General features: G+C 38.0%; 1 protein-coding gene across 1 annotated transcript in view; it reads right to left on the reverse strand.

Moving 5' to 3' along the window:
• ift172 (intraflagellar transport 172) overlaps window positions 1-27881 on the reverse strand; it is a 38152-nt gene that overhangs the window by 1489 nt on the left and 8782 nt on the right. The window contains exons 16-47 of the mRNA XM_055054379.1: window positions 24264-24431; window positions 23610-23746; window positions 21692-21799; window positions 20852-20936; window positions 20079-20171; window positions 19774-19851; window positions 18580-18828; window positions 17951-18029; window positions 17752-17872; window positions 16693-16837; window positions 15396-15485; window positions 15171-15268; window positions 14929-15064; window positions 13435-13551; window positions 12304-12446; window positions 12097-12190; window positions 11715-11779; window positions 10726-10906; window positions 10544-10653; window positions 9554-9683; window positions 7190-7288; window positions 6753-6862; window positions 6602-6665; window positions 5783-5869; window positions 5260-5376; window positions 5040-5150; window positions 4833-4952; window positions 3966-4061; window positions 3655-3714; window positions 2691-2783; window positions 1397-1550; window positions 759-850 (exon numbers count right to left, since the gene is read on the reverse strand). Of these exons, the coding sequence (XP_054910354.1) occupies window positions 759-850; window positions 1397-1550; window positions 2691-2783; window positions 3655-3714; window positions 3966-4061; window positions 4833-4952; window positions 5040-5150; window positions 5260-5376; window positions 5783-5869; window positions 6602-6665; window positions 6753-6862; window positions 7190-7288; window positions 9554-9683; window positions 10544-10653; window positions 10726-10906; window positions 11715-11779; window positions 12097-12190; window positions 12304-12446; window positions 13435-13551; window positions 14929-15064; window positions 15171-15268; window positions 15396-15485; window positions 16693-16837; window positions 17752-17872; window positions 17951-18029; window positions 18580-18828; window positions 19774-19851; window positions 20079-20171; window positions 20852-20936; window positions 21692-21799; window positions 23610-23746; window positions 24264-24431 (3630 nt within the window). The remainder of the gene's footprint in view (window positions 1-758; window positions 851-1396; window positions 1551-2690; window positions 2784-3654; window positions 3715-3965; window positions 4062-4832; window positions 4953-5039; window positions 5151-5259; window positions 5377-5782; window positions 5870-6601; window positions 6666-6752; window positions 6863-7189; window positions 7289-9553; window positions 9684-10543; window positions 10654-10725; window positions 10907-11714; window positions 11780-12096; window positions 12191-12303; window positions 12447-13434; window positions 13552-14928; window positions 15065-15170; window positions 15269-15395; window positions 15486-16692; window positions 16838-17751; window positions 17873-17950; window positions 18030-18579; window positions 18829-19773; window positions 19852-20078; window positions 20172-20851; window positions 20937-21691; window positions 21800-23609; window positions 23747-24263; window positions 24432-27881) is intronic.

Raw genomic sequence — 27881 nt, forward strand, 5'->3', positions numbered from 1 at the left:
ACAATAAATCAAGTTGGTTCCAAAAATTATATAATTTTATTTATATAATTAATTATTTAAATAAATGCAATTTGTTTCAATAAGTATTTGTTATTTAAATACAAATAATTTATTTGAATAATTATTATGTTTATAATTTTATATATTCATTTCAACTAAGGTAATTGTAGTCCGAAACATTATTTTGTGAGTTTGCATTAAAGTGTGTGCATGAATGGGAAAAATGACAACATAAATTTTAAGTTATGGTACTTTCTTGTAAATCAGACATTTGGTTGAGTTACAAATAGGTAGAAATCAAAGTTTGGGAAACTCAGAAGAAAACCTTAAAGTTCCTTTGAGTTTGTCGCCTCAGAATTTTGAGTTCTGACAACTTTTGTTTTTTTTTACAGTGCTGTATGTTAAAGCATTTTTAGACATTTTGATCACTAGTTCTTGAAAATGAAAAAAAAAAAACAGAATAAACATGTTTACCCATTTCTACATTACACATCTGGACATTTCTAAAGTAAATTATATGATTTTAAAACTGTTTTAGGCTCCCAGGTTAAAGGGGTGATGTATCGAGTAAACTGCCATCTACTGGTAAAAGAAAATGTTACAGCCAACTGACAGTAAATCATAGAAAAAATGCAAGACAAGCTCTTGATTAACCCAGTGATATTCACCTCAATAATTTAAATCAAAACTGGTACAAGCACAAGTTTTTAACTGTTCAGATTAAGAATAAATGCTAGTCAGAATAAGTCTAATCTCACCTTTGTTGCCATTAGAAATTTATTCCAGTCTTCTTTGTTGGCTGCTTTTCCAGCAACTGGAAACTCAATTTTATTCCTCAGCACAGGATAACCTTCAGACACGGACAACACAGGATAAGAGGTCAACTCTGTCCTAAGAGCAAACTGGAAATGTCACCAAAAGCAGCAGATTAAAAGCACATTTTGTGGATTATTATTAAGCATTATCCTTAATATGAATAAATGGGAATTAAGTCTTCAATAAACCAGCACGTGTTCAAGCTTTTAATGAACATTTCTAATCAACAGAAAGCACAGGAAATAACACTTTCATGACAAAAGATGTAATTCAGAGGCCTCCAAAATTCAAACTTTTTTTGTCTTAATATTTCTAAGAAATCTGAATTTAATTTCAAAATTCTGACTTTTTTGTCAGAATTTTAAAATTAAAATTCAGATTTTAATTTCTGACTAATTCCAGATTCTGACATAATCTCCAAATTCTGACCTCAGAATTCAGCTTTTAATCTTCTGAGAAAAAATTCACAATCATTTCTTTTTCCGGTGGTCGACCCTCGGTTTCTTACTGATTCTTTCCTGACTTCAAATTTGCGAGTTTACAGACTATAAAACGTGCTGAACATGTGGCGGTGCGTTACCGGTGAGGACACACGGCAGCGAGCGAAGGCCGGTGTTGGCGGCCACCAGCGACGCTTCGTACGTGTCCCTTTCGTCCCGAGGCAGAACCTGTTCCAGCCGGTTTTCCACGGACACCATCAGAACCCAGTCCCGGATCTGCTCCAGCTGGGCGTCCTGCCATCGATATAAAAAATAAAACAAGAACGGCTGTAAGACGCTGTAAGTGTACGACGGTACATTAGAGCCACTGGACATAAAAACAAACAGGAGGATTAAATTTCTGCCAAAAGAATTTCTGAGTTTTGTCTCAGAAATATTCTAGAAAAATAAAAAAAGGAATTTTCTGAACTTGAAAAGTCAAAAGATTGCAAGAAAAAAAACTTTAGAGATTAATCTCAGAAATTTTCAAAAAATTATATTGGAAAATGAAAAATCAAAGATTTACGAGAAAAAACTGAAATTTTTAAATTAATTAAATAAAAAACTTCCAGAAAAACTCTGAAATTTCTGGAGTTTTGAAAGTAAAAACATTGCAAGAAATAACTCAGAAGTTTTGAGATTAGTCTAAACATTTTTCTAGAAAAAACTTTAAATTTTGAGATTCTGAGGAATTTTCTAGAAAAAAATAGGACTTTTGAGTTTCCTAATTTCCTAGAAAATTTCCAAGATTAATCTCAAAATTTCCCAGTTTTTTTGGCAGAAATGTAATCCTGTTTTAATATTTACAATGGCCCGAATTTTCTGTCCCAGAAAGCAAAACCAGTCATTGCTTCAGCAGGATGGATTATGGCAGGACAAAGAACAGTAAAAAAATATTGTAGTGTTGTATAAATATAAACAAATTTACATTTCGTGGACATAACATCTTTAAACATACAACTTAAAGTCTTTCCTTTTAATTCCTGTAAAGCACTTTGCCTTGTTCTAAATAAAATGACATTTTGCCTTTTTTTTAAAAAGGGAACAAATTCCAGTTTCAACAAAAGATGTACAAAAAAGTGATAAATTCTGCCTTCAGAAAATCAGTGCGTCCATCATCTCTTCTCATCTGTCGTGCCTCCTGAGTCTGTGGTTAAAAACCAAAAAATGATGAAATGGATAAATCCGACAGCCAACGTTGGGCTGACAGCGACACTAATGATTTCATAAATCCACACGAGCCGCATCTATTCTCATTTATTAACAAGACCAGGGAGGAATGTGACACTAACTCCATCAGATCTGATTTGCGGCACGACATGGATATTGTCTCCATCTATCAGGCCGTAATTTCAGCGTGGATCTGAGCTGAGTGGGAGGAGATGACGTTCTTACGGTCACGCAGAGTTTGGTGGGAAGCGGGACCTCGAAGGGAATGTCTGTGTCCAGGAAGTCGGAGTGATCCGGAGCGCGGCCGTCGTCCAACGCCTGCAGGAAAACAGAATAAATAAATTCACTGTTCGGTGACAAGTTTTAAAAAACAAAAAAGTGATGAAGATAAATGGAGCTGGAAGACAGCTGGTAAAAATAATCTCAGAAAACAGGATTAATGTAGAAACAAATCATTTATGATTTTTGGAGATAATATATTTTCAAGAAAAAAAATCAAATAGACAAACTCTACAGCTTGTGGGAAAAAAAACCCGAAGCTCCACCCAAAGTTTTAGTCCGACAGCAATTTCAAGTAAAAAATGTTTTCATTTATGAGAAGGGCATCATTTTCTCCATGGTTTAAATCAGAAATATAAAAAAGGAGAAAATTACCCGTCGTACCGAAAGGCTGACTTGTTTTTCATTATTTGTGACACATTTACAGTTTTGCAGAACATTCATCTCAGAAGACTGTTGATTTTCTCTTGACACAAATATATTATCTTACAGTTCTTGTGAGCATTTAAGTTTTTACCAGTAAAATTAAAATTTCATTCCTTGACGTTTTGACTATTGTTTTGCAAACGTATGAGGAAAAAAAAGCAAAAAACTATCAGTTTGCAGTTGTAAATTTATACCTTTACCAAATGTATGATTTTTCAGAGGATATTCTGTTATTTCTTGACATTTTTCTTTCCATTTAAAGCATTTATTTTGAATATGAAAAAAAACAACAAACATAAATGAATAAAATAAACAAAGTAAGCAACAATCAAAACACTCAAAAATAAATGTAACGTGTCCAAAAGGGAGAAGGAAAAATATATTAATTTTGAAATTTCTTCACTAATTTCACAACTTTAACATTTTTTTAAATCTATAGTAGGGCTAATATTCTGCCAAAGAGAGTTCATATAAATATACTTACATCACACAAGTCCACAAAGTGGTTGAAAAAGATAAACGCCATGTTCTCCCAGCCAACAGCCTGACAAGTAAACATATTCAAGTTTTAAAGATGGAGATAAAACAAGATTATAAAAAAAAAACCTGTTGCAATTTAATCAATTTAGAACCCAAAAGAAGTTTTAATATCATTCGTAATCTTGTTCTTTTCAGCATAAACTGGGTTAAATAAATAAAAAAGAAAAGCTAAACCAGACGGGAGGAGCAAAAAGAAAAAGCTTAAAGTTTTAATTAATATTCAAATAGGTTTGCAGTATTTCCAGACGGACAAACCTTGCAGGCCAGACCAGCTTCATAGAAAGCTTTATCTGCACGAATCAGCTCAGTGTAACGCAGCAAAGACACAGAAACCTTCGCCGCTACGCTCATCTGAAAATGCAAATGAACAGAAGAAAGAGCGTCAGTGAAAGCATCATTTGAACAACGAATGCTTTTCTGACTAAAAACTGCATCGTTTCAATATGAACTTATTAAATTCCTGCAGAAGACATCAGTCACCAGGTTACAGTCAAAAATGAAACGCAACAATTTGGTTTATTAGCCTGAAATAAAAGAAACAGGGATTCATTTTTCAAATATTTAGTTTGGAAGCGTAGTGAGTTAACTACATTTAGTTTGTAGCTAAATGTTTAGTTAGCAAGAAAAATATTTAATTTGTTGCTAAATATTTAGTTTGCAAGCTCAGTCAGTAAGCTCACTATTTAGCTCTTAGCTAGCTAAACATTTAGCTCTGTGCTAGCTACTTTTTTTAGGAAAAGAAACGATAATAAAAGAGATGCCCTGACGCGACGCTGTCATGACTTCACAAAGAAGTTTGCAATAACCAGCTTTTATTTTGGTAGTCCACTTTCGCTTCTTGGCAAGTAAATTTGTATATTACAAAAGCTAACTAAATATTTAGCCTCAAACTGGGTATTTAACTCTAAACTAAATAATAAATTAAATATTTAATTTGAAACTGACATTTATAATAAAATATTAATAACTTGGTGAAAATATGACTTGGAAAATTAACCCCCAGGTTTTTATGACTGGCTGATTCACCCAAACTATTGTGATTAATTTTTGACTGCGTAACTTTACAAACGGCACCAAATACCTCCTGAAACTCTCAGTATTTGTGTCAGACTTAAAGTTTACCAGCTGCTCGACTCCTTTAGCGGCGGATCGCGCGGCCAAGTAGTGAGCGATCAGCAGCATCTGCTCAAAGTCTTCGTGAGCCGGAGAGTTGGCCTCAGCCGACTTGGTCAGGTTCTCACACTGCAACCGAAACCACAAAGACATCGCATGTTTACCGCTGTCATGTCAGAAATCTAAACGCTTCCTCTTCTTCGTGATGGGATTCACCAGCTGCAGCAGGAAGTTTCGCAGGTCGGCCCACATGCGGTAGGACTCGGGTCCGGCAGTGTCGGAGAGGTTGATCAGGTCCAGAAACAGACGCTTGTAGATGTTGAAGTTCTTAAAGGAAAGAAAAGAAGACTAAATATCCTGAATTCAATCTTAAAACAAGATTATAAGTTTTACCTTTCCTGGTAAAACACAGGAAAGGTTCTGGAGTAAGTTTTACTTGTGGGTTTGGTGGCGCTCCGTGCTCCATGTAGAGCTGCAGCGCTTTCACAGCTTCTTCCTCCTTGATGAGGTGAGTCGCGTAAAGAGCAACGTACTTATGGAGGATCTTAAAGTTCTGGCAAAAACAAACAAATGAGAGAAGAAGAGCAGAATTTATCTAGAAAAAAACATGGAAATTTCAAAAGTCAAATATTTTCTCCTTTTGGAAATTATCTGACTTTTAACAGTGAATTAAAAAAATTATTTTTAAATCTTTTGATGAGAAAGAAACATGTCAGAAAGATTGAAACATTTCTCTGCTGTGGCTCAACAGGAGATCTGCACCTAAATTGTAATCCTTGAACACAAGAAGCTGGTTATGTCAGCTGTCATTGTGTCTATTAAAGCAACAAACATCTCAGAAAAATCAAGACAACAAAAGTATAAAGTTTAACATCAGTTTGTAAAAAATAACTATGAAACAATGAGTTCAAGCCCGCCTCAGGACTATTTACAGATTAAACAGAAAGTCTGCCTTGTACCTGTTTGGAAGCCGTTTCCAGACATTTGTCCCACTGGCCTTTCTCTGCGTACAGATCCAGAGCCGCCATGACGTCCACACTGACCAGCTGAGCACAGAGTCACAACAACAGCTCGTCACATCCGGGAAACACACAGCATCAAACGTCAAACTGAGAGGACCTATGATGCAAAATTCTGTTTGTGTGTTTTTTGTATTTCCATCTGGGGCTCTGCTGATCCTAAAAACAGGCCAAGTGCTTAGAATGACAATAATGTTTTGTTGGTGTCTGGAAAATGAGCCGTTTCAAAAACCTTCTAATTGTTAAGTGACATTCCATGGGCACAGAATTCCAACACATTTGATCAGCTGGTTTTACAATGCCTGCTGGAAAAGACAATCGTTTTGTTGTTGACTTACTATCCAGAAACCACTTGCTGCATCATGTTGGTTGTACAGCAGGCTCCACTTTGCTTTTCAAAGCTGTACGGTCATATAACTGTGCATTTGTTTTACATGCGAGTGCAAATGTTGAGTTGATGGCACTGTGATTTTGTGTAAAAAATGTAATGAACATGTTTTATATCGCCCAGCATAATAGTTCACCTTTAAAAGTGTTTGATGAGCAGAGTTATAGGGAAAAGGTTTGAAATTTTAGAAATTGTCTGTCATAAGAGTTTGTTGTCAAGAAAAGCTTTAATACTCGTTCTAGCATTTCTTTTCAATATTTACATTTATTTACTGGGAAATATGGGAACTATCTACACATTGTTTTTCTATAATTTAGAGTTTGGGGTCAATTTTAAGGTTAACCCAGCAGGAAAAGCAGCGAGACGCTTACAGACTCCACTCTGCCTTGGTTTTTAAGATGCTCCTTGTACTTCTGGTCCACGTAGTTTTCATATCTGTGAAAAACAGCTGGAAGTTAAGAAGGTGAAGCGACAAAACTTTCCCGTTTTTGGGTTGAGAAAAGATGCAGGTGTGTTTTTAACCTCGGCTCCAGCTCTTTGGCGACCCTCTTGGCTTTATTCCACTCTTCGCCATCGATGAAGGTATCGATCGCCTCTTTGATGAGGTCGATGTTGAGGTAAAGTTCAGCAGCCTTCAAAAACAAAACACAAAGAAATATAAGTGAGATCAGAGTTCAAACGGCAGATAACTTTTGTTTTTTAACTTTTGAGGGACGTTTAAATTGACTCTGCACTATTTAACTTTAAATCCCAAAATGATACACTTTGTTAAACTAAAATAAAACTTTTACTTTTATTTCCATTTTCTTTCTTTAACAGTTCCAGAGATATAAAGTATCACACATTTCTTAAACATTTTATGACTGCTTTGTTCAAAAATCCAATTTTTTTTTCTAAAAACAAAATGCTGAGTGGGATATGTTTGGATATTTTTGACGTGGTTACTTCAGTTCACTCACAGCGTTGAACTTCCTGAGCTGTGTGAGTCGCGGCCCGACGACCTGAACCACCTCTGAGGCTCGGTTCCCACTCAGGAACTTGATGGAAAGTTCGGCTGCCTGGAAACAAGCAAAGAACTAAATGCAACCATCACCTGAACTGGAGTTTTAGACCTAGTGACAAAAAGAAAAACATGAGGAACAACACTTCAAAAGCAAAACATAAATTTAACATATTTCTTTATTTGGAACTAATGAAACGCCTCCATTGCTGTTGCAGGAATCAAAGCGACTAAAGATAAACGCATGAATGAGTTTCTCTACATGCTGCGACTCTCGTCCTTTCATGCTGGAAATATTCTCCAGCTGATAGAAGGCTGATTTTGTAACCACCTTTATGTGACTCTGAATGTTCAGTTTTGATAAATAGTATCAACGCTGATGTCCACCTTTAATCCCATTATTGCTTTCTGTGACCCTTTGACCTTTGCTAAAGCCTCACCAGGAGGCCCAGAGTTCAATCAGCAAACGGTTGTAACTCCCGACTCGTCCCTCGGGTTGACGCTACGGTTTCTGGGTTAATAAAACTCCCAGCGGAAACGAACTTATTGATCGCCACGACCTTTCCCTTCACAGCAAACATCCAAATTTCAAATGATCTCATCTCTGCAGCCCTCGGGTCAATAACACCCAGAACCAGAGATCCACTGAGCTTCAGATAATCTCCAACACCTCCAGCTACTTTAGGCTTGAACTTAAAATTAATGCATTGATGTCATGCATTTGAATTGGACTAATATTTATTTAAACTGCAAATCTGATTAAAGTAACACTCAGCGTCGATAAAAGCTAACTAACAATATTCTAAAAAGGCAGAATATAAATACAAAGATGATACATTTACATTTATTTTATTTTACAGAGAGAAACACCGACATGAAGCTTTGAGTTAATATCCGATATTTACAGATATTATTTATAGGGCTGCTGCTAACAATTATTTTAGGAATTGATTAATCAACTGATTATTCTATTAATCAGATTTTTTAAAATCCCCCATTTTACACATTTAACTATTTAAGTTTTGTACAATATTCAAAATACATTAAAAGAGACAAATAAACTAAGAATTAAATTCATAAAAAATAAAAATGATGTAACAGGTTTATAAATTGATCATCAGAAGGCAGGAATGCCCGTCCAAATGTGATTAAATATAGAATGCATTCTTATATCGCATTTCTTAATAATTGTGGTATAAATGTAAAAAAATCAGAAAAGTAAACATCTGTTGGGAAATAAAAATAAAATGAAAAAAATAAACATTTTATTGCCTAAAATGCAATAAAACTGCAAAAAACTTTAGGAGTTTGACCAAAACATGTTTACACATTTACAAAGGAGTATTTTTCTTTTTAATAAATATATAATATGTATAAAATGTTTTTAACAGTTCAGGCTTAATTACTGTTCTGCATTCGCTGTTCTTCCTGCAAATGGCATTTTTTTGAGTTAGTATACTCTAGTTAATTAATCTAGTGAAGTCTCTCTCTTCTGCACAATGCACACTATACAAATAACTATAGATGTTTACTAGAGATGGATAATATAAACTTTAAATGTCATCCAGATATAATCTGGTGCTTTAGGCTGCAGAGCGTCGAGAGCCTCAGCAACAGAAACATTCTCCAGAAATAAAACATGCTGTACCGTTTATTATTCAGCAGTTTACCAAAAGCAAAGATTTGATCACAGATTTGGATGGATTTTCTGTTTCCACCCAGGGAAAAGAACAAAAATGAGAGAGACAGAAGACCTGGAAATCTGCCTCTGTGGCATAAAAAGAAGATCTCTTCAATCAGTTTGTGCAAATTTTCAGTCACAATCACTTCAGAGTTTTACAAGTACAGTGCCTTTCAAAAAGGGATTGATTCTGAGATGGAAAAGAAAGATGACATTCAAAAATAATGATTTAACTTTTTGCAGATATAAAAATGTCCTCACTACCTGATCAATTTCGAGAACTTTTTAAAGGTAAAAGCCATATTTTGGCAAATACTGTGAAGCCAAAAATCTAACTTTCCAAAAGACTGTAACAGACTGAATGGTGAAATGAAATCAAAACTATTAGCTTAAAGCAGAGCCTTCAGTCAGAACGCGACACAAAGAAAGAAATAAAAATAATAACAACAGACATTTAACCATCCATTCATTCATCCGGCCTCAAGGGGGCGCTGTTATAAAGTTTATGGATAGAGCGGGGAGATAAAAGCTTTGCACGGAATTAACAAACATCCACGTAGTTTGGATCTTCTTGTCCAGACAGAGTATTGAATGTATTTTTAATGATTAATGATGATTGAATGAATTTTGTGGGATTTTTACCTTCATCCAGGACTTTTCCATCAGGCTGAGGTTGGACTCATCCTTCACCTTCAGGTAACAGTCGACGGCGTGGGAATATTCTCCAGACTCCTCCCACTCCTTGGCCTGCTCCAGCAAACCTTCCACACCCCTAAACACAAACATTCAGGATTACATGCCTCAGGAAATTTTTCCTTTTGTTTCCAAAAATAACTGCCGTACATTTTAAAAAAGTGAACAGAATGTCTGATTACTAAACCACACCTCCACAGCAGCTTTGCGGTGCTCCCTAATAAAAAAATGGGGCTTGCAGCTGTAAACTCTTCAGGAATAATTTTACGTTTTTTTTTCCTCACTTTCTTTCGTCTCCACTGGCAACTTTTGATCTTTTCTCCCACAAGCCATTAAAGCGTCTGGGGGAAGATGAGAGCTGCATGCTGCTGGTTTGCTTGCTAACGAGCTGTTGGAAGTTTTAGTTTCAGGGGGAAAACACAAGAGATTTTTAAATAAAGCATCTAACTAACTATTTGTGGAAGGATTCATTTGGTGAGCTTCAGAGGAAACGCTGCAAAGTCATTGGGTTTGTTGTGATTTGAGGTTGTTTAAAGGTGACCTCAAAATAATATAGTTCCTGTATGGTCTATATAAAACATGTTCATTACATTTTTTTGCACAAAATAATTTTTTTAATAATTAGATTTCAGTCTGCAGTTCTGCCTGTTTTTAGCTGTTGTTGGAGCTCTTCTCACTTTAAATCCAAATAAGCTGCTGCTGGCCACATCCGCCTATTCAACATTTACACTAAATCAATTCTGCACAGTTTTTCTGTGACGATCGATACAAAAACTTCAGATATCGGTACAGTGAGAAAAATGGATCAGTGCACCCCTACATAAACAGCAAGGTGATTTTTTAAAGTGCTTGGGCTTTTTTAGTAGCTGTAGAGACTCAAATAGATGCATAAATATTTTAGAATGTCAGGGATAAACTAAGAATAAAATATAACTTTACCGGCCCCCCTTCTTGGAGGTTTCTCTCTCGTATTCCTCCTGCAGAATGGAGAGTTTGCTGGGGAGATACTCCTTACACATCCGAAACGCATCGCTCCACATGTCTGCATCCTGTTGAACACACAAGTAAGAAATAAAAACAACTGATCTCAATGAGGCACATAAAACAATAAAAAACATCACCTTATAAAACTTAACAGCCAGTTCAGGCCTCTGCGCGCGCAGCAGGAACGCCTCGGCCTTCAGGAAATCCTTCTCCTCGAAGCAGAACCGGGCCTGGCCGACCAGAACCTCAGAGACGCTGTCCGGGTCGTAGCTCTCGGCCACTCGCTGAGCGTCGGCCCAGTTCTTGTTGTGGACATACCTGGGACAGGTTTGGACAAAACGTTAAATTAGACAAACTTTAAAATATAAAATAAGAGGCAAGTTAACTAGTCCACCATATTTATCCACTGATCTGGAGAGTAATTTAAATAAATCTATAATTTGCACTCCTGGCAGAGTGTCATTTAATTCACAAGTGTCAAACTCGAGGCCCGTGGGCCAAATCCTGCCCACCTTAAAGCTTTATGTGAACCTTGAAAATAATCATTGTATGTTTAAATAAAATATTAGCAATCAAATGAAGTCAGATTTCTAAAAAATAAGCGAATCTGGCTTTTTCTTAGAATTTAGAAGAATTTTTCTGACTTTAATATTTTAAAAGCAAGAGTCAGAATTCTGAGAAAAAAAATATTCTGAGGGGAAAAAAGGTCCAAATTCTGACATTTTTCTCAGAATTTTGACTTTTGATCTCAGACGACTAAAAGCCACAATACTTTTATTTTCAGTGGCCATAATCTGAAATAATCTGTAGTTTTCAGATGCAATCTGCCAAATTACATTAATGTGAAATGATGTTCAGGACTTTCATAAAATAGAATTTCAATAAGTCAGATAAATAATGGGAAGCAAGACAGTTAATGAAAACAGATAAAAGTTTGAAATTTATTCTAAATTGGATGGAAAGCTAGAGCAATTAAAAATAAAAATGATTTGTGACGTTCTTAAAAAATGTCCACAAATAATTTGGAATAGCATTTTATGGTGATTCTAACCTTCTGAGCTCAGTTTTATACAAGTTAAATTGAGCTAAAAAGAAAAAAAGAACAATCTCTTCCTCCAGTACTCACATGAACACGGCTTCCTTTGGTTTTCCTGCTTTGATGAACTCAACTTCCGCCTCAGGAAACTTTCCCTTGTTTTCAAAATGAAACATGTCAGAATTAAGGATTAGCAGAAAGTATGAGCTGATAGTCGCAGGTAATAATGTCTGCTGCATTAGTGACTGATCAAATTTACAACAATGATAATAAGGGATGCATGTCAGACTGTTGGAACTTCGTTCAGATGGGAACTGACTTTCTCCTTCGCCTAATAAAGAAAAATCCCGGTTTTAATGAGCCGAGCCTCATTAGAAAGCGTTGAACATCGCTTCATAACCGTATCAAGCTTGTAAACAGTCTTTCTCTCGGAGATGGCGGCTTAGATAAATGAGACAGGTGGCTAATTTACCTCGTCCTCCAGGTATATGGCATGCTTCAGGTGGATCTCAGGAATCTTGTCTTTGCAAGACAGGCGAGCCAAGTCAAAGGCAAAGTCAAATTCACTAAAAATTAGAGGAAAAATCATTAATAACACTGTAGACATGAATCTAAGCAGTAAACTAATAAATCCTACAGTAATCTCTGTTGCTAAGCAGATAATGATGATGATGCTCACAACTTATTAGCAGCAGCCTCGATGGCGTAGTCCAGCAGGCCAAACTTGTTGAGCAGCTTGACGGCGGCCTCTCCGCCCAGAGTCTTGGCCCACAGGAAGGCCACCTGCTTCTGGGCGCCGGCACCTCCATGGCTCTTCGCCACCTGACGCAGATCACAGGAATATTTATATAGAAATCAGTGCAAAGCTCGTGCATATATTGGGAAACTTGATATGACAGGAGACACAAACATGCAAGTCAGTTTGAGACAACATAATCATGGTATTTATAATACTTTAAAAGGGAACAATTTAGTTCTTTTTTGGACATATTCATCTTTCCACGTATCTATTTTAATATTTTCTCTTATTTATGTCCAAAGTGCGGTTCAGGGGACATTTGTGGCCTTTGGAATAATTTTGTAATTGAAATGCTTAGCATTTTTAACAGAAAATGCTGAGTTTTAGCCTTGTTGTCTTTTTATTTATTTTTTGGAGTTGCTTTTGAACCATAATAAATCGAACATTGACCCGGTATATTTGTTGTGTATTAACGGTTCTAATGCAATGTTTGTCACTGGTTTGTCAGTTGTTGTTTTCATGGCTTTATTCTTGTGTTTCATTATATAAAGTGCTTTTAACTGCCTTGTTGCTGAAATGTGCTGTATAAATAAACTTGATTGATTGATTTGTTTCTTAGTGAGGTGGGCCACAAACACTCATACATTATATTTGGCAAAACACAGAACAGGATTTAAAATAAAATTTAAATTTTTGTTGCTGGAATTGAACAACAAACATTTTATAGACCAACAAAATAGAAAATGATTGGTCTAAAAAGTATTTTAGACAAATTATACTAATGTCAGGTTCATTAAAAATATTTGTTATTTATTTATTGTAGTGCAGGTAACAGAGAAAGCATTCACATTGATATTATTGTTGAGGACTTTCTGAGCTCATAAACTGGAGTTTGATTAAAGCGATGTGAATGAAACCGAAGTTTCCTAAAAGTTACTTGCGAGTTCTGGAAAGTAAACATAAATTCAGCTGCAGAGCACCTAATATGTTTTGGGTCAGGTTAAAAATAAATATAATAATGTATCCATCTTAATAAAAAGGAAAAAGTAACATGTAATGTGATGTTATTACCCTGTATGCGTCCTCCCACATGTCATGGACTCTGTACATATGGACTGCTGCCTTCCACTCCTCCGCCTCCATTAAGTGAAACTCTGCTTCTGAAAACCGGGACTCGGCTTCCAGCTCCTGCAAAATAAATAAAAAAGAAGCATATTTACCAAATGTATCAGCATGAGTTAAACATCAAACACAAAAAAATCTTCACAACTTAAAGCTTAGCATGAATTATTAGCCTTCTGTATCCCTGCTCAAATCTGGGACAGAAAAAAATAAAAATGAATCATAATCTGCTAAGATTATTCAAAGCTCTTACAATATCATTTGAAAGCAAGATAAAAGTAAGTACTAAAGATATTTAGATACATTTATAATATGCAACAAACTGCCATTGTAATCATTCATGTATGTAGCTGTGTAGCTAACATGAATATGAAAATATTATTTTCTGTGTAGCCACTTGGGAAAACCTTTGTGATTATTTGTTCCATTTAAATTAGATGCAATATTACATGTGCAAAAATCAGTCTAAAACTAATTTGTTGCTGAAATAAAAACAGATTAACAAGCATTTTTCTTCATGTTTTCATTCTGTGTTAACTGTACTGTAGATTTGGGATTTGAGGCCTCTGAGAGTTGATCTTAATTTAAAGGTTCAGTAGTCTGTGTTAGATAATTCATGAGGGAATATTCCAGAGTTGCAGCCCATTTACTGTGAAATTCACTAACGCTCTTTTCAGCGACAGACGATGTAGTGAGCGACAAAAATCCCAACAATTTACATGAACAGCATTTGTCCAACTTAGAGGCCAAGAAAATATAAAGAATAAACTAAGAAACTGACATCTGACGTTTGCTGTATTAAAATAAAGTCATCTAGTTCTCAGTTTCTTTTGGTTTGTTTGAAATTTATATTTAGTTATAAGAACACAATTTCAGTCACTTTCTTTCAAAACATTTGCTAATATTTACTGTAGAAAAGTAAGTAGAAAAGTAGAAATCCCTTTTTATAAAAGGAACAATCTTTACAGATATAACAATCTAAATTTTTAATTTAAAAAAAATGTAAACATTATAATAATGAAGTGATGTAGTGTTGAATCAGCTGAAGTTTTGTGTATTTGAAATATGTTAATAGGTGCCAGATATTATATGTTTATACTTTTTTCTGCTCCCTTTCATTCATTATTTCTTTTAGCTGTTACATAAAGTTTTCGTATTTATTATTGAGTGAAAAAATAAAAAATAAAGTAATACTTCCACTGGAATATTATTTCACTTATAACTACTGGAACTTTTTCATCAACATTAAGGAATTAATGATTTAAAACAAGCTCCTAAATCTTGAATAAAAGTTACTTGTGTTTTAGTTTTCTTACTCCAGATGAACTGAAATATTAGCACAACAAACTAGACAGAAATACTTGGTGAGATTTTGTGTTTTTTCAGAGAATGAGGTCGACTGATTCCTTCACGGGGAAGTTTTTGCATCTGCTGCTGCTGCACCTTGGCTAGGTGGAGGTGGGTCTCCGTCAGCAGGTCGGGGTGATGTTTGCCCACTACACGAATGACATCATCAAACATCCGGTTCTTCTTGTACATGGCGACAGTGAGGTCAGGCCGATCCAAGGTGGAAAAAAGCCTGCAGGGTAAAAAAAAGAAAACGTTTTAGTATATTAGTTTCTTTTTCATGGAGTTTTGATAAAGTTAAAAGGTGAAAGTAAAGGTGGCAGCTTGAGTTCGTCTACCTTTCAGCCTCCTTTAACTTCCCGCCCTGCTCCAGCTCCTGAGCTCTGCTGATGTACAGATCGCCAACTTCCTCCTGTGTCATGCACTGCACAGCCAGCTGCACACATTTAACAGCGGCAGCAAATAAATCCGTCACATTGTGGAGAAAATCTTTACAAAACTGTCATTCTGCATGGAATGAATAAACAAAACTAACTTTGCTTCTTCAGTGGTTTGTCACTGACCTTGTGAGCTTCCTCCCAGCGCCCCGCTGTGGTGAACATGTCAACTGCATCTTTAATGTGACCGCCCTTCACAAATAGCTGCTGCGCCACCTTCAGGTTAACAAAGAAAAAACACATCCATCAGATGGATGGATGGAGAGAAATAACCATGACAGATGATGGGAAACAAAAAGGTGGGTGGATGGATGGATGGATGGATGGATGGATGGATGGAGGGAGGGTTGGGTGAATGGATGGATGGATGGATGGATGGATGGATGGATGGATGGATGGATGGATGGATGGATGGATGAATGGATGGATGGATGGATGGATGGATGGATGGATGGATGGATGGATGGAGGGAGGGTTGGGTGAATGGATGATGGGAACTTTTCTTTCTCTCCATGCAAACTCTCAGGTTTCTTCCTCGTCTTTCCGAACCTGCAGTAAACGTCACTTTCCAGACGTTTCCAAAGCAGCGGCGCTGAGCGCTTGTTATCTTAATTACCTTGTGTGAATGTTCCCGCAGAGCGATGCGGCTGCTATTTTCAGCAGCTGACGGCGAGCGGAGGCCGTTTGGCTCAGCTGAACTCATCACAATCAGCGCAACATGCAGAGCGCATCAACACCATCATCAGCTTCCTGTTCCTTTGTACTTTCCACTTCCTTTATCTCATTATGTCCCCCTTTCCAACAGCTAGACTCCATAGTTTATTGTGTGGAAGGTACATTCAGCAAACATTTCATTAGGGCTGAAATGCCCTGAAGCAAGCCGTTACATAAACAGAAAGACGGGAGAAAGTTAAAAATGGCGACTGCTTCAACGCTTTATAGGCGCTGCAGAAATTCATTAACAAAGCTGCAGAGATCCAACAAATCTATTGTTCTCCAGCTTAAATGCATGACATTTAATGACTTGGTGGAATATTATATTCCGCAAATTATGTTTAAAACACATAACATACGCTTGCCAAAGAAAGATTTATTAAAAGAGACTTTTGATAAAACTTTACAAAAAGAGAGGAATTTAAATATTATTTATGTCTGTATTTGTTTAGCCTTGATTTCTGGTCTATTTTGTTTTGTGCATGTAACTGCAGGTAAGAAATGGTTAAAAATTCTGGTATAAGTCAGACTAAATGGACCAAAAAGATATTTCTTAATTTTTAAAATCCTTGAAGATTGTTGTATAATCATCTGACTATGGATTTAATAATGTAAGGTCTGATTATTTTGGGGGCTTTAAATAATTCACCCTTCTCTTTTACTAATTTACAACTTTTCCCTCCATCTTACTTTATTTCTCTTCTCTCACCTCGTAGTCCTGAACGGAGGCGTAGTGCTGAGCTATCTTAACGTAATATTTCTCTGCTGATGGATCTTGCTGTAACTCCAGGATGTGGACGGCCTTCTTCCACTGGCGAGCTGCGATCGCCGCCTCGATGGCTTTAAGGGAGCAGCTGGGAAAACGACAACACACACACTTTATTATAAAAAAATTGAGTGGTTTAACCTTTGATATATTGAATTACTGGATTGAATATCACGTGGTACCGCACATGCGCCATTAATGGTAAAATAATGTAAGAACACATTCTCAAAGAACAATAAACCTTAAATTATAGTGAATGTTTAACACTGCAGCTGGAAGACATTTTAAATATCCAAAATAAATAAACAAAACAACAGAAACAACAAATACATTGCCTACTGAAGTTTCAAGCTATGGCTTTTACCGTAGCTTGTGCTAATATTCATAACAATCAAACAGGATAAAATATTTTCTGCCGTAGCTCGTTCAATTTGAACAAACTGTGGCTCCTACAAATGGCAATTATGTTAAATTTAATTATTGTCTCATATCAAAGAGACATTTGTTTAGTCTTTTCTTTAATCTAACCAAACTCGCAGAAACTAAACTGTTAATATGACCATATCAAAACATCAGAAATTTATTTAGCCATATTTTATAGAAATCAGATAAGAAATAAGGGGCATTATAAACATTTCCGTGAGAGATTTATGCTAATCTCGCACTGGAACAGATTGTTCTTGCGGATTTATTGCATAGTAATGGCGCCTGCAGGTGTGCGTCACAAGACACAACAGCTAATTGCTGCTAAAATATACCGATGGGTTCAGCTACCGGTTGGTGAAAGCTAAACTTCATTATTTGTTCAAACTTTCTCTGCTAAATCTGGGCTATGACTAAATGTCTATATTTGGATTTTTGGGAACAGTTAAAAATAATTCCTCTTATCTTTATAATTGCATTCTTTGTGAAGATTTAAAAAGGGATTTCTGGCTCCGTCTGCTGTGTTTATTTATCTTTCCTCCTCTCTCCTCTCCACCTGTCCATATCTACACCACCCACCCTGCTTCAATGAAATGATTGATGGCGGCGTCCATCTGTTTCTGCTGGACGAGGTAGTCTCCCCAGGCCTCCTCCAGATTCACCACCTCGGCAGGGAAAGCAACACGAGCCAGCTCCACCGCTTTGGGAAGAGGGAGAAAATCGCTTGGAATAAAAACTACAAAAATATAAATAAAGATATGAAGATATTTGAAAATACCTTTTCTGAAAGCTCCGCCTTTGCAGTAGCACTCCAAAGCTCTCTGGTTGTTCCTGACCTTCTCATATAAATCTCCAGCCTGGTCAGAAGAGAAGAACATGAAGATTATGGAAGTTAAATGCAAAGTTTCTGTATTTTTTATATTTAGCAGAGAAATATCAAACAATTAGTTTCCAGGGATGAAATCTCCAGCTTATAATTACAGAACAGAAACATTAGATGATAAACAAGTCTAAAATTCTTCATCAACCTCTACTTGAAAATCCAACATGGCTGCCCTGCGTGTAAAACGTGTTAAAAGTATCTGGACGTCAGTCCAGGATCCGAGTTCTGACTCCAGAGTTTGATGACTCCAGAGTCAAACTCAAATAACTTGCAAAACAAGTAAAAAGGAAGATCTTGTTCTTCTCTTCACTTTCAGATGTCTAATCAAACATGGATGACAGATTATTTGAGAGGAGTTTTTACAGAGACACAGGGAAATGTGCAGAGAAATAGCAGCCAGATGGAGTGGAGCTCAAACTAACAAACAGAACTGTTGCTCTTGTGCTCAAAGTTTCACTCTCCTGGTATCAGTTAGGAGAACAATACTTCACTAAACAAATAAATAAAAAACCAACATTACTTACTCTCTCATAAAACTCTCCCTTGATGAGGCTGGCAGCGATGCGGCTGACGGTCTCGGTGCTGTTGCTGATCTCCGGCCGGCTGATGGTCAGGCGGGCGGCTTTGGCAGGAAGTCCCGCCCTGAGGTAGAGGTTGATGGCGCCCTGGAAATCTCCTTGGTTCTCCTTCACTTCGCCGGCGCGCTCGTCCTGACCCGTCTCAGTCAGCCACTGGTAGTAGTTCTCACGGAGGCTGTTGAGCTCCGGGTGGCTCTGTTGTTCACCCAAGAAGGAAAAACTGTGTTGTCATGTAAATCAGAGAGCTTGTAAAGCAACTGAAGGGCTTGGATATTCACAAACATCTACATTTATTTCACGTATGACCGGGACTGATTAAATGGAACCTGCAACGTTTGCTTTCCATGGTGACAAGTAAGGCTGAGCGATATGGGTTTAAAAATAAAATCTAAGTTTTCAACATCAGCTCCATGTTCAGATTTAAATTTACATTTCTCTTGCTGTCTGTTCAAAAACATTAGCTAAAAATGATAGAAAATATTTTCAAAAACTAGTTTTTATTTTACCAAAACCTCTTGAAATAGACTGAGTTGTTTGCATTCCTGCTGATAATAATTTGATGGTGATATATTAAAATATTAAGTATTTCTTTATCTGTTAAACAGACACCAAAGTACAACTTTAGAAGATGCGCAATATTCTTCATTTTAAGTATTTTTTAAAATAATTTTTTGTGTTGGAGTTCTTTTACAGTGACTACTTTATTCTCATATTATTTGAACTTTATTGTGGTATTACTGTGTTCTTGTAATACTATGATTTTATTATCACAGTAAAAAACATAATCTTAGCCTGACCATATATTACAGAGTTGACCTGAATTCAAGATGGCCACCCTCAGAGTGTTGTTATCACTCTGAACTATGAAACCCAAGAAGTGCATCGGTGAAAACAAATTTGCCAAAAATTTAATCTTCAAAAACAAACAAACAAAAAAGATTAATTGATCAGATCAATCTATCACATTTAAAAGAACCTATTATCAATGAACTTCCTCCAAAAAATATGTTTAATTTGGCTTTAGTGAGACCTTTGACCCACTTATCTACAAAAATCCTCTATATATATTCAGGTCGAAAAGAAAAACTTTATGCATTTCGATCGGGACTGTTTGCATGAATTCCTGTCAGGTAAGTTCACCTTGGCTTCAGCCACAGCAATGCAGTCATCCCACCTGTGGAGCTCTTGGTACATCTCTATGGCCTCGTCAATGGCATTCTGCAGATGCACAAAAAACATCAAACACATCAAATGACGGTCGTTAAGAAGCAACACTGGCAGATTGATAAAAAGCCTTTTTGGTTTGTGAGTGAATTAGCAATAACTGACCAATAAAACCATCTCAATTTTGGCAGAATGGATCAATGGTTTTAATCTATCTTGAAACTGCAACTGTTAAAATACTGACTGGTTCAAATTATTTCTGTTTAGTCAGTCACACCAACCTGCTCCATAAAATGCATCTCAGCCAGTTTGAAGTTCTTGTCCAACATGGCAATGTGGGCTTGGACTTGGTAAAATGACATCCCATCTTCTCCCTAATTCGACAACACACGTTCAAATATGAAAATGCAGAAAGCAAAATACGGCTGAAATGCTAAGGTTTGCTATTATGTCACTAGCATGTTGATTATCTTAATTCATTTAGAGGTAAAAACCTACTAAATAAAGAAGGCTTGTTCTAAAATAACTGTTCAAAGAACTTTAATTAATATGACTTTAAACAACATTCGATTTCCGTTTGTGATAAAAAAGTATTTTAATCTTAATTGAATAAGTTAAATTTAGCTAAAATGCTAAAGTTAGCTACAAGATTGTCAGTAGCGTGCCATTGACTTATTCCACTTAGTAGGCAAACAACAGCGTATAAACTAAATTTAGCAAAACTGCTGTCAGTTGATTATTGACTTACTACTTAATAGTAACAAAAGTACAAGCCAAATTTAGATACAATGCTAAGGATAGCCAAAAATACCTTAGCTTTTGAGGATTTGCTGTGTCATAGTTTCAGCTATTTGACTTTCAGTTTGTAGAGATGTTTTTCTACAATTTTCCTCTTTGCGTCTTGTTATATTTTAGCATGTGGGCTATCACCAGCAGGTTGACTAACATTAATTTACTCCTTTCAGTATGCTAAGATTAGCATTTATATCAAAATTAGCTAAAATGCTTAGCTGAAATCATTAGCTTGAGGGTAGTCATGCGGTTTAAAACAAACCGTTTCCTGCGAAACTTTGTCTGCGATCTGATTGGTCTTATGGAGGAACCGGACAGTTGAGACGTCACCTAGAGCAGCAAAACATCTGCAGAATGAGGATTAAAAAAACAGAGAAGAAGAGAACGATCAAGGGAGATAAGAGGAGCGATAAAACAACAGTAAAGTCTGATTGAAGGCCTGAAAACCTGCAAATTTAATGAACTGAGATAAATAACAGAATCAGTCTAATGAGCCTTCACATGCACTGCAAGTCTGAGAAATAGAAACCCCTTATAGCATTCGGCTACTTTATTACCAACTCTGTCTGAACACTTGCATCAGATTAATGAAGAAGTCATAAAGAGAGGATTTTTTTAAAAATCTCCTTCTTACTGACTCTTCCTCATTAACACCAGTTTCCCTCATTAAGGGCATCCACTCCAGAGTAAAAAAAAAAAAGTTATTTTCTCAGATTTTGGGATTTATGCAAATGGAGCCAAACCCTAACGAACAGCATATGCATTATTAACGACAGAGAATTCAGATTTGAGGAGTATTTTTTACAACAGAGAGAAATAAAGATGGCAAGAGCGAGAAGGAGAGGATGTCGGAGAATTAAAAACTGTCTGAAGATAAATGAATTTGGAGACTTGGACGCACCATCTGCTGTGTGCTTGTTTTTAATTTTGTACACCCAGACAATTTGGGGAATCTAATTATGCATTCTTATAAACAAAATATTTCTTTGTTATGGTGGGAGAATCCAGTTCTCCCAGGATATCTTCTCCAGAAGTTGTTAACGGAAAAGAAAACTGTTCAAAAACAAAACATAGATTTGTGTATTTCTGTTGACCTGCTGACCTTTCTGCGATGTGCAGATGGCGCGCCTCCAAAGCCAACTTGCTGAGTGTCTTCCACATGGCCTCAGTCTCTGGTGACATCTCCAGCGTCTCCAGAAACGCCGTTGCTCTGGAAACAAACAGAACAACGACATACAACCTGAAACTCGACAAAGAGTCGATTAAGAACGCCTTGAGTCTTCTGTCGGGTCTTTCATCCGAGCATCAAACGCAGTGCAGCAGCTGCAGACGGTTTTTCAGCTTCACTTACTTCTTTTACTGCAATTCGTAAACAAATCCTGGTGTACACAACTGTGAAGCTAAAATAATTCATCTGTGGGAATAGAATTAGGACTTAAAGGATTAATCGGGTTGATCAATAGGCTGGTGATAAATTAGTTTTATCAATGTTTGCTTTATGAAAAGTTTAATTTTGGGAAAATCTGGATATTTTTCCCCAATGCACTCCTTTTAGTTCAGAGTGATGTCAGGCCACCATCTTGTTTGATATTTGTGTTTTACAGCTTTTTGTGGACTTTCAATTTAGGAGAACTCTTCGATGAAATAAAAAGGACTTTTAAACTTTTTTTTACAAAAAATAAAGTCATAATTTTACAAGGATACAGTAATAGTAATATGTAGTAATTAGAAATAAATGAGAATGAAATATTAAGAGAATGAAGTAGTAACTTCATAAGATCATTAATTATCCAAGCTTTTATCTCATTAAAACAAATTTTTTCTTGTAATTTTAAGACATTCTTCTGGTAAAATTGGCTCTTTATTCTGTTGATATTACTGTATGACTATATTCTTTTAATTTAACAAAAATTATTGTAGGTCAGCCCTGATACTCAGTTATAAACCTCACAGAAGTGAGGATTGAAATGAAAGCCACTTTCTAAAAAGGTGCAAGGCATACGAACATTTCTGTAAGGAACTGTGACTGTCTGCTGGTAAGAGATTGAGGTAAAGCTAATAAGAGTCATTTTTAAAGGGACCTTTTATGTAAAATTCACATTTGCATACTTCTGTACTTCTATTTAGTTCTTAACTGCTTCTAAAAACAGCACAAGTGATTTAAAAATATATATGTTTTCAGGCAATAAGTCAAAGTTTTTGGTGTCTGGAAAATGAGTTTCAAAAATCGGCAGGAACTACCCCTCCTAGTTACCCCAGTTGAGCTGAGCCTGTTACCCAGCAACCCAAGCTGGTTGGTTGGCTGGTTTTACTGCTGTACAATGGCTGCTGAAAATGAATTGTTTTGTTGATGACTTACCGCCCAGAAGCCACTTGCTGAATTTCTTTTGGTTATGCAGAAGGCTCTACTAATGCTTTTCAAATATGTATGGTTGCATAACTGCACATCTGTTTGCAGCCACATTGACGTTCGAGTGTAAACTTTGAATTGCGGGATGTGGCCAGCAGCAGCTTATTTGGTTTTAAAGTGACAAGATGCCAAATAACAGCTAAAAACAGGCAGAACTGAGCAGCCTAAAATGCGCAAGATAATGTAATGAACATGTTTTGTATAGTCTGTACACTTGTTCTTCTAACCTGTTCAAGGAAGCATAAAAGGTAATTTCTAATAAAACCCAAGAGTTATTGTAAAAAATTCAGCTGCTTTCTTTGATATAAAAGGTCAGTTAATTATTTCCTCCGTTCGATGAGGAGCCTTCACAAGAGGCTCCTCTTGGAGGTGTCCAAGTCACGACATGCTGAGGAGACACATTACGTCTCCCAGCTGGCCTGAAGGGCTGCAGAAAAACAAGAGGAGCAGAAGGAAGCTGAGGGATAAAAGGACATCTGGGTTCTTCTGCTCGCCCTGCTGCGCCGCAGTGATTCACACCCAGGGACGGATGGATGTTTGTGCCGGGCCACACTCATCATTAGAGCCATCTTCTTCTTTTATTCTTCCAGGAAGCGAGGACTGGACCTACCTGTCGTAATCTCCGTCGTCGATGGCGGTACCGAACTCAATAAGGCCTTCGTCCAAAGTGTACGCCACCATGTTGGCGCCCTCCATCACTATGACGTCTGTCTTTCCATCGTTTCGTTCCAGATCTATGATGTCTCCCTGGAAAAAAAAAAAAGTCAACTTTATTTACCAAGACTGTGACACAAGCAAGACGTTTGATTTCAGTTCCATTTTGTTCTCAACTGAAGACATTTTAAATAAATCAGTTTAAATGTTCAGTCTGGTGCTTTGGTTTCAACAAGAATAATTTATATAAATAACAAAATCAAACAAAATACTTCTTTTTCAATATAAAACATATGAAACTGTAAGAAAAACTGCAGGCGTGCGATAGCCTGACGTCACTTCACAAGAACCTACAGAATAAATAAAAACCATTGCATATCTAATTCATGTTAAAGAATTACAGCAAAACATGAAGAGAAAGAAAGAAATATTTGGTCTATTCTTAATGAAAAGCTTTAGATGATGCACACATTAAATACGATTCAGCTTTTCCTGTGTTGGCTGAGTCAGATTTAACAAAACTGTTTGTGGGCTGAACTTTCGTACTTTCCATGAGGAAAAATGTGAACTAGCATCTGGAAAGATCAGCCAGGCAGGTGTGTGGACCCACCCTCATGGGGAACATGGTGATGCTCTCTGGGCTGTCGATGCTGTACCAGATGCAGATGTTGCCCCGGTTCTGGGCGACCACCACGTCGCTGCTGGGCACCCACTGGACGTACGAGCAGAAACTGAGCAGCGTGGTTTTCACCCGGGACTCGATGTCGTACAGGTTGAGCTGAGGAGGAGGGGGAAGACGAAAAACTCAAGATTCATCCTCAACAAGTTTAAAAACAATCCTCTGCATTGAAAGAAGCACTTTTTCATGATAAAATTCAAGCACTTCAAAGGTAATTTTTAAACTCAGGGAAAATTATATATTTGGAAATGTCACACTCTATACACCTGATTGGTCCTAGAACTAAACATTAATTAAAAAAAAAGAAAATCTTACAATTTTAATAACTTTAACATTCAAAATATAAGCCGATCCATAAGTCAGAGGCATTAGGAACAACAAATATTCAATACCTAGAAACAATACAAACAAATTGTCTTAAGATAAATGATTGCATGAATTAAATGCTTAAACACAAAGCAAAAAGAAAGAAATCAAATATCTAAAAGCTAGCTGACTGGATAGCTCAATACATAAGGCATCAGTATATCACCCGAGAGGGCAGGGTTCAAATCCAGTCTGGGTCCTTAGGCAAGACCCTTCAAGCTACTGCCTACCTCATACCATGAGAGATACTAAGTTGCGTACATGCCGGCTCAGACGTCGCCCGGCCAAACAAGGTCTGCGTCAGGTGTTGGGGAACCAGAGCACCTTGATGACAAATGGGCTACTGGAACAAGACGGAAATGGGCGAGAGATGAAAACGTGGATCTGTTGGAATGCTACTACTCAAGTAACCCTAGTGAGAGAGGTTACATGCAAAGACTGGGGAAGGAATGGTTACTTCGACATCCCCAGTCAACACTAAGCGCTAAACAACTAGTAGCTCAGTGTTCCAACATCCGCAAACGGCAACTGCTATCACAACTTGAGATTGACGAGATACAACACAAATGCTACGGCAAAAGGGAGGAACCCGGATGTCAGGACTGTGGGGACTTAACTACAAGTCCCCACCCAGTGAGGGGATACACGGCCCCAATGAGCAAAACAGAGCTGAACGAGACAGCTGCTGACCTGAGAGAGAGAATCATGACCGAATGACAACCAGGCCTCCCCGGCGCCAATTACAACGGCTGAGTGAAGTACCATCTGAAAGTCTCATTGAGAATGTGAATGCAGCATTGAGAACGATCCCTACCAACACCATAACAGAAACCAATGAGCTGATCTACAACTACTTGGCTATAAGAGCAACCATGAGACCCAATACCCACCATGGAAAAGACGGTTAGAGGCTAAAATCAAGGTAACAAGGAGGGAAGTGAGCCAACTGTCAGAGCTCCACAAGGGTGCAATGAAAAGACCAGTACCCAGAAAGTACAGGCAGATGCCCATACCTGAAGCACTCGAGACTGTCAAACAGAGGCTCCAAGCCTTGTCCAGCCGCCTAAAGAGATACACAAGGGAGAATGAATCCAGAAGGATTAACCGGCTCTTCTCCACTCAACCAGCTAAGGTGTACTCTCAATGGCAGGGTAACAATAACAACAGAGCAGACCCACCAAGGCTGGAGACAGAACAATACTGGAAAGGCATATGGGAAAGGGAGGCGTCCCACAACAGCAATGCACAGTGGCTGATCTCTCTACGAGAGGACCACAGCAACCTCCCTGAGCAAGCCCCGGTAACCATCACTGTGACAGATGTCCAAGAAAGAGTCTCAGGTATGAAAAACTGGACAGCACCAGGGCCTGACATGATCCATGCCTACTGGCTAAAGAAACTCACTGCTCTCCATGAGCGAATGGCAGCCCAAATGAACCAGCTGCTACAAAGTGGGACTCACCCTGAATGGTTAACTGAAGGGCGGACAATCCTAATCCAGAAGGATACATCAAAGGGTCCAGTCCCACCCAACTACCGACCAATAACCTGCCTCTCCACAACCTGGAAGCTCATGTCAGGCATCATAGCGGCCAAGATAAGCAAACACATGGATAAACACATGAGCACGGCACAGAAGGGTATCGGTGTAAATAGCAGAGGAGCCAAACACCAACTCCTCGTAGACCGCACAGTTGCCCGAGACTGCAAAACCCGACACACCAACCTGTGCATGGCTTGGATTGATTACAAGAAAGCCTATGACTCAATGCCGCATACTTGGATCATTGAATGCTTAGAGATGTATAACATCAACAGGACTCTGAGAGCCTTCATTGCAAACTCGATGAGGCTGTGGAAAACCACCCTTGAAGCCAACTGCAAACCACTTGCACAAGTGTCCATCAAATGTGGCATATACCAAGGAGATGCTCTGTCCCCGCTACTGTTCTGCATAGGCCTGAACCCCCTCAGCCAAGTTATCAACAAGACTGGCTACGGATACAGACTCAAAAATGGGGCCAATATCAGTCACCTACTCTACATGGATGACATCAAGCTGTACGCCAAGTGTGAGCGAGACATCGACTCACTGATCCACACCACCAGGATCTACAGCACTGACATTGGGATGTCATTCGGACTAGAGAAATGTGGTCGGCTGGTCACAAAGAGGGGGAAGGTCATCCACACAGAAGGGGTCTCACTCCCAGAAGGAACAATAGCAGACATAGAGGACAGTTACAAGTACCTAGGTATACCACAAGCAAATGGCAACCTCGATGAGGTCACAAGGAAAGGAGCCACAGCTAAATACCTCCAACGAATAAGGCAAGTCCTGAGAAGCCAGCTCAATGGCAAGAACAAAATCCGTGCGATAAACAGCTATGCCTTGCCAGTAATCAGATACCCTGCTGGAATAATTAGCTGGCCAAAGGAGGAGATAAAAGCCACAGATATTAAGACCAGAAAGCTACTAACAATGCATGGAGGGTTCCATCCCAAATCCAGCACCCTGAGACTGTACACGAGCCGCAAGGAAGGAGGCAGAGGACTAGTGAGTGTGAGAACCACTGTCCAGGACGAAACAACTAAGATCCATACATACATCAGGGACAAAGCCTCAACAGACAATGTGCTCAGTGAATGTCTCAGACAACAGGGAACGGAGGTTGAGGTGCCAGAGATACCATCATGGGAGGACAAACCCCTACATGGGATGTACCACCAGCAAATAACCCAAGTGGCTGATATCAGTAAATCCTACCAATGGCTGGAAAAAGCTGGACTCAAGGACAGCACAGAGGCCCTCATCCTGGCCGCCCAGGAACAGGCCCTAAACACCAGAGCAATAGAGGCCCAGATCTACAACACCAGACAAGACCCAAGGTGTAGGTTGTGCAAGGAGGCCCCTGAGACAGTCCAGCACATCACAGCAGGGTGCAAGATACTGGCAGGGAAAGCGTACATGGAGCGACATAACCAAGTGGCAGGCATAGTGTACAGAAACATCTGTGCAGAATATGGACTGGAAACCCAAGATCAAAGTGGGAAACACCCCCAAAGGTGGTGGAGAACGCCAGAGCTAAGATCCTGTGGGACTTCCAGATCCAGACAGACAAAATGGTAATGGCGAACCAACCAGACATTGTCGTAGTGGATAAACATCAGAGGAAAGCCGTT

The sequence above is a fragment of the Poeciliopsis prolifica genome, unplaced genomic scaffold (genome assembly GCF_027474105.1).
Source record: "Poeciliopsis prolifica strain line A6 unplaced genomic scaffold, Auburn_PproV2 SCAFFOLD039, whole genome shotgun sequence".
Lineage (NCBI taxonomy): Eukaryota > Metazoa > Chordata > Actinopteri > Cyprinodontiformes > Poeciliidae > Poeciliopsis > Poeciliopsis prolifica.